Below are 7,180 nucleotides of genomic sequence, written 5' to 3'. Positions count from 1 at the left end.
AGTCACTGGTGTGATTCGGCGCAAATCATATCCTCCCTGGTAAAAAGGTGGTTTTCACGATCATGAGCAGTTTTGACGTGAGAGGTAGTCGATTAACATAAAGAAGTGATATGATATAAATGTTTTTTGTTTTGTTTTTTAAATATAGAAGTAAAAGCAAAATGGTTGCTTGCATTAACAGACTATGGGCTGACTAGATTCTATTCAGTCAAAGTCCCTAGTCCCTCTTGGTTCAGTTCAGTTAGCTAATTTAAATAATGGTCACATTATAAAAATAACACATGAAGGCCTGGTTTCACAGACAGGGCTTAGACAAAGCCAGGATTAGTCCTTAGCTCAATTAGTAGCTTTTATAAACGTACCCTAGGAAAAAAATCTTTACTGGTGTGCATCTTAAGGCAAAACAATGGCTCTGCCTCTGACATATTTTAAGATATGTCAGTGCAAGATACTTTCAGTTAAAACAGCTCAAACATGCATTTTAGTCTAAGGCTAGCTTAAGCCTTGTCTGTGAAACCGGGGGGAAGTGTGCTAAGCATATCAGTCTACACATATTGGGTTAAATGCTGTGAGTAAATTCACAAGTTGTGTTCATTTTTAAACTACACATATATATGTGTAAAAGAGGTTAATTTTTCTACACATTTTTAGTTAAAATTGACACAAAATGTGTAAATTAGAGTGTTACATATAATTTGTGTAATTTTTCTACACATTCCTTCTAAGAGTGGATGCACATGTAAAATAACGTGATCATCGAACATTAAATAGCATATAAATCAAAGCCGCCAACCCTTATAATGAAATGTTGACCCAGGAAGAGTTATAGGACTGCGCTTTGGGGGTGTTGATGGACACGATGTACTCCATCAATGTTTGCGGATATAGTCTTTGAAAAAAAACAAACAAACAAACACAATTTTCTCAGCTTTTTATTCAAATGTTGCTTTTTTTTATTAATCTTACCCACTTAGCCATATTCAGTAGTTAAAAAAAAAAAAAAAAACACATGAAGCTATAATAAGCTCTGTTCTTTCTTTTGATATATTACATGTTCAGATATTCATACAACATATTTTGGGGACAATGAAAGTTTTGAGAAAATGATCAAAAATGCTGGTTCTAATTATTTGCAGTGGAAAGTTTGGAAAGCACTAGATGCAGAATTATGCTAAATTTATTTATGTTTTACATATATGCTATTAATTTATGTTTCCAGTGAAATCAAACCTCAGAGGACTTTGCAGCGCATTTGCCACAACAGGCCTCCTGAGACATGTTAGATACCATAAAAACACTAGCACGCACTGGTGACTCCACATTCCCACTAAATCAGTACACAAATTAGAGCTCATTACCTGAAGATGCAATGATGGTCATTTCAAAGTATATAACAAAAGGTATTTCTAATAATCTTTGTAATGTAAAAAGAAAAAGAAAAAAAGAAAGAAAACAAATCTTGAATTATTACTGTGCTAACCATTCATTTAATGTAATAATTATTATATTACTAATCTAACTTAAGACTTTACATTTAAGGTCACATTAAATGGTATAAGACACTGTGGCTAAATATTCTAAGCTGATTGTTTATTTGTTTATTTTATGGTGTAAAATCAAAAACTTTGCTCTATTTTTCAGGTCATTGAAAGTATTCCTTGTGAAAGGAAAATGGGGAATGGTACATACTTTTACTTCATGTTGTTTGAAAATCTTGGGAGCATAAAATATGCTTTTTTCACTTTGGGGTTTATTTTTTACTGTGCTGTCATATACTTTAATGTCATTATTATTCTTGTAATATTTCTGGAAAAGACATTGCACCAGCCCATGTACATACTGATTTCATGTTTGTCCATCAACTCTGTATATGGTACAGCTGGCTTTTTCCCAAGGTTACTGACAGACCTGCTCTATGATGCACATAGAATCTCCTATGAAGCATGTCTCATACAGAGTTTTGTCATTTACTCATATGCAGCTTTTGAGCTTACAATATTAATGCTAATGGCATTTGATAGGTTTGTTGCAATCAGCAAACCTTTGCATTACAACAACATAATTACCACACAGTTACTAACTTTTTTAATAGTTATAGCATGGCTTTATCCAGTCACTTTGGTTGGTATTGGTGTTCTTTTGACTGCCAGGCTGACAATCTGTGGTAACAAATTGTTAAGGGTGTACTGCCACAACTATGAAATTGTCAAACTCTCATGTGTAAACAATACTGTTAACAATATTTATGGCCTGATTGTAATGATCACAACCATTTTTATCCCTTTGAGTTTTATAATATATACCTATGTCAGAATTATTATCATTTGTCAAAGAAGCACACGAGAGTTCAGAAGCAAAGCATATCAAACTTGTATTCCACACATAGTGATCCTTTTAAATTTCTCAGTTGCTATTTTTTGTGAGCTCACTTTGAGTCGATTTGTGAATGGGGAACTTCCTATAGCGCTGACTGTTGTCATTTCACTTGAATTTATTGTTGTACCACCCATTGTAAACCCTATTGTTTATGGTCTAAACTTTTCTGATATCCGCAAAAAAATTAGACATCTTATAAAAGCCTCCAAATAGCCTGCTTTATTTCTGTTGTAATAGTGTTACACAGAAAACCAAGTTTGCGTGATTGAACAAATATCTTTACATTTCTTCAATCACTCACCTTTTAGTTTTTAAAGGTATATGCACTAAATGTGATAGTTTTCTTTAAATGATCTCTTCAGTAAATATTTTTTTTTGTGAAAAATTGTATAAGAGTTTTGGAAACACAATCACAGATTAACTTTCTTAATCGAAAGAATGAAGGGGCCAGATTAATAACTATAGAATATAAGCTTCTATGAAATCTTTTAAAAATGATATTAGTGTATGTAATTCTTTAAAATTGTGTTATCTATTTAGAAAAGAAAAAAAAAAAAAAAAAAAACCTGTCTATTTTTTTTAACTGGTGTATGTATGTATGTATATACATATATATATATATATATATATATAGTCATGATCACCGTCTGTTCTTGGACTCTAATTCCCATAATCCTCCCTACCAGTCACATGCACACATTCCACACCAGTCACCAATTGCCACACACACCTGTAGATCATCACCTGGACTATAAAAGACTCACACACACACCACCTCATTACGAAGTCTTGTTTCACATTGTGTACATTTCTGAGCGTTTATCTCTTGTCTGCCTGTCTGTTTATCGTTTACGATTCCCTGCTGTTTGTTGTTATCTGGATTGTAAACGATATCTGCCTGCCCTGATCTACTGCCTGTATCCCGACCACGAGTTTGTTCGCCCATGTAATCTTTAGGGTATTAGGTTAGCTAATTTGGCTTGCTGTCCACTGAGGAGGGGCTCGATGAAGCAGCTTCAACTCGAGCTCTGATATACCCCCCACAGTGAATAAATATAGGATATGATTACATAGGGCAAGGTACCTGAGATGAAGGTGGAGTTTGGGGAGGTGAAGGGATGTTGGAACAGCTGAGACTGAAGAGAGGTAAGCAGCTGCTTATATACTCTGGCTGTTGACTGGAAGATTAGATGGGCTCGCTCCTCCCTAAATTACGTTTAGGAACTTCATTAATTACCAATCATGATATTTGGTGTAGTTATATCTATTGTAAATAGAAATAATAATAATAATAAAAATAAAAGTGATTCCATGCTAGAATACTAACACTATTATTTTCAAACCAGCTTGCAATGACTAAACTAGAATTCCAGAAAGCAGTCTTAGATTTTGCTGATTACTGATGATCTTTATTATGTAAAACCACAAAAAACAGGCAAACATAAAGCTCAAACATTATACACAATGCATACATATTGGAAACACTGCTTGCCTACATATATTCAATGTCTCATGAAATATAGGTTTTAATTTACTGTCAATGTGTAACACAGATTGTTAAAATGTGCACCTTTCTAAACCGGGAAATAAGCATTTTAATGAAATATCTAATTTGTTTTAATTTGAGATAAATATTTTTTAAATAATAGTACATAATAACATGGCAATAAAAACCAATTTTCAAATAACGTGTGAGGTAATTATCACATTTTCTTAACACTATATTTTATTAAAACAAATGTTTACTAAAGGAAATTTTATATATATATATATATATATATATATATATAATTATAATGTTCAAATGATGAAACGTGGACAAATGAACTACATGCCCATTACTCAGGGTTGCTGCACAATTTTAAAAGTAACAAAGTAACATTTAAGGTTTTTTTAAGGCCCTTTCAAAACCTGAAGAAATAAATATTAATATTATACATTAGGGGTGTGCAATATTGACAAAAAAATATATATATATATAATATAATTTTTTTTTTTTTTTCCCAAAAATTTTGTTAACAATAATTAGATGATATTTTGCTGAGTGTGTTGTTTTTGTGCTGGTAACATGGTTGGTTTAGGCCTGTTGTGGACAGCTGACTAAAGATGGGAGCCTGGCATCTGCACCTCGTGGTTCGGGTTCTGCTACTGAGAAAGCACGGCAACTCAGATCATAGGGCTCGCAGATGGAGCTAGTAGACGAGTCTGAGATGGGCATTGCCCTTTCTCTTTGCTCTTTCTACTGACTCCAAGGGTCGCATTCTGGATTTGAAAGCTATGATTTCTTCCAATCCAGATGTGGACCTGCTTATTATGTCTCCAATTCATTCTTAGAATTAGTTTGTCACGATAGATCTGAAGCATGCATATTATCATATCATGATTTTGTCTGAACACAGGAAGTTTCTCAGATTTGCTATATTGAGTTCTTCCCTTCACCTCACACCTTCACAGAGTACATGGTCACAGCTCTAGGACCTTTGCGACTCCAGGGCATACATCATTTTATATATTTGTGAATTTAATTCATTTTTGTGAAACTCCTAACATATATTTGTGGATCTCATTCTATTCATTTGTGCACACAATTATTTTTTTGTGAATCTCTTTACATTTATTTGTGGATCATAATCTATTTATTTGGAATTTTGGAACAAAAATCCCCCCATACCACTTCTCTTGTGGCACATAAATTCCCCAGAGATAAGGGCTGTGTTTCTTGCTCTGAAACACATTCTCCTGGACATCCTCCCATCATTTGTTGGTATGGACGGACAACACAACGGTAGTCTCTTATATAAATGACCAGGGTGATCTGCATTCGATGGCGCAGCAGATCCTGCTCTGGGCCAAGGACAAATTCCTCTCCCTGAAGGCAGTTTACATCCCTGGACACAAATATGGGAGCAGACATCATCTCAGGGCAGGGGCTGAGGCCCAGGAAATGGAGACTCCATCCGGATGTGGAGGAGTTCATATGGCAGAGGTACGGCCGAGCAGAAGTGGATTTGTTTGCCTCAGCAGAGTCAACTCACTGTCCCCTCTGGATCACCCTCACACTGCACCAACAATAATAATTTCAATATTTTTAACTCAAACCGCTAGTTTAATTCAAACACTACTTTTTAACTTTGTAAATGCCACAAGTGTACTGGGGCCCGTTTCAGAAAGGAGGTTAAGTGAAAACTCTAAGTATGTTAATCCTGAAATGAGAAAAACTGAGTTTTCCGTTTCAGAATGGGAGGTATATCAAACCCAAGAAAGCAGGGTAAGTCAAGCCCGTTTCTGAAAGGGAGGCAACCTATACTCAGAGTACCATGGTAACTTACTCTGTGAACCTAACCTAGTCAGGAGCAGGTTTTCTTAAAGCGCAAGCAATGTTTAAATACTTCATTCATTAATTCATGCTGCAAAAATGTTTTTCTTACTGAGTATTTGTCTTATTTCAAGTACAAATATCAGAGAAAGAAAGTTCTTTGTGAACTCATGTTTCCATTTGAAAAAACGTTTCTGTCTTGGTCTGAATATTTAAAGAGATGTTGCAGGAGGCTCAAGGTGCGATTCTGTAGCCAGATCAGTCCATGACGTAGTGTCTTCCAGACACTCAGCGTTATGTATTTTCCGGATGTCAGGTACATCTTTTACTCTGTTTCTGAGCATTTGATGTTTTGTATCGATTATCTTTGAATTATGTAATTGGCATGATACATTTACCTGACTAATAATAAATTGTTACATTTGGATTTATTCTGGCTTACTCTGGAATTGACTCAAGTAGATTAAGTGAAGGCTTATAGGGGGCTACATGGGTTACTTTTTAACAATAGCAAGCATGGGCGGCACTGTTAAATTGCTTTAGCCATAACCTCTGGTTACTGTCTCAACTTTATTCAAGTTGTTATATAGTTATCTTATTAACTATAGGGGGCTACATGGGTACCTTTTAACAATAGCAAGCATGGGCAGATTTGTTAAATTGCTTTAGCCATAACCTTTGACTAATGATCAGACTGGCGAGTTTGTGATCATGAGATCTGTGTTAAACGGCTCTCTATGCAACATAGATTCCTAATGAATGAGTACAATAAGATTAAAGAGTTAAACAGAATAATCAAATATCTAGATAAATTATCATATAAATTGTCAATAATCAATTGGCATTCTAACCTAAATTTCAGGTCATAATAAAATGGAGTCAGATAAAAGCCACGCTGAAAAGACCAAACGTGCAAAAAACCTTCCCCACCATAAGGGAAACCATTGTTGGGCCGACTGGACGGGCCTTACACAACCTACTCAGAGTTGATTGAACTAACTCAATTCAGCTGTCCTTAAACTGAAATCTCAGTTTCCCCATCAAAGAGTAGGTCAACTCGGAGTTTAAGTTTTATCGCAGAGTTGGTTGAACCTCCTTATTGAAACAGGCCCCTGGTTGGGCAGGCACCAAGATGCACTTTTAATGTATCTGCTAAAAACTACCACACTAACATACGTTTTAATTTCAGTGCAGACATCACTGAATTTATGATATCAAAGTGGTCAAGGTTAATATAATTAGTGCAGTGGTTCTCAACCTTCTTGTTCCTTGGTTGAGAACCACAGGTTTAATCCACCCATTTCCATCAGTTTGGATGTGGATTTGTGGTCTATTTGCCAACATAATAAACGGGCACAGAAAAGAGGAACTGCCTCATCTCACATGATTTGTCTGTATTTCAGTTATATTTACATATAATACTTTAGGATCTCAGGGAGAACACAAGCTCAATGGAGGCAAATGAGGCTGTCATTGGACAGTGTTACA

General features: G+C 35.2%; 1 protein-coding gene across 1 annotated transcript; it reads left to right on the top strand.

Annotated features, from left to right (window-relative positions):
- The first annotated feature begins 934 nt into the window (after positions 1-934).
- Positions 935-3,761, top strand: LOC127495808 (olfactory receptor 51L1-like). The gene has a single exon (XM_051863133.1). It carries the CDS (start codon positions 1,672-1,674, stop codon positions 2,587-2,589), a length of 918 nt encoding a protein of 305 aa, XP_051719093.1. The 5' UTR covers positions 935-1,671; the 3' UTR covers positions 2,590-3,761.
- Positions 3,762-7,180: the final 3,419 nt, after the last annotated feature.

Source organism: Ctenopharyngodon idella, chromosome 15 (assembly GCF_019924925.1).
Source record: "Ctenopharyngodon idella isolate HZGC_01 chromosome 15, HZGC01, whole genome shotgun sequence".
Taxonomy (NCBI): Eukaryota; Metazoa; Chordata; class Actinopteri; order Cypriniformes; family Xenocyprididae; genus Ctenopharyngodon; species Ctenopharyngodon idella.
Note: the sequence above shows the minus strand (reverse complement) of the source record. Positions and strands in the feature narration are given on the sequence as shown.

What these genes read in the sequence shown, in the direction of transcription:
- LOC127495808 (XM_051863133.1), top strand. Translation starts at nt 1,672, where the DNA reads ATGGGGAATGGTACATACTTTTACTTCATGTTGTTTGAAAATCTTGGG.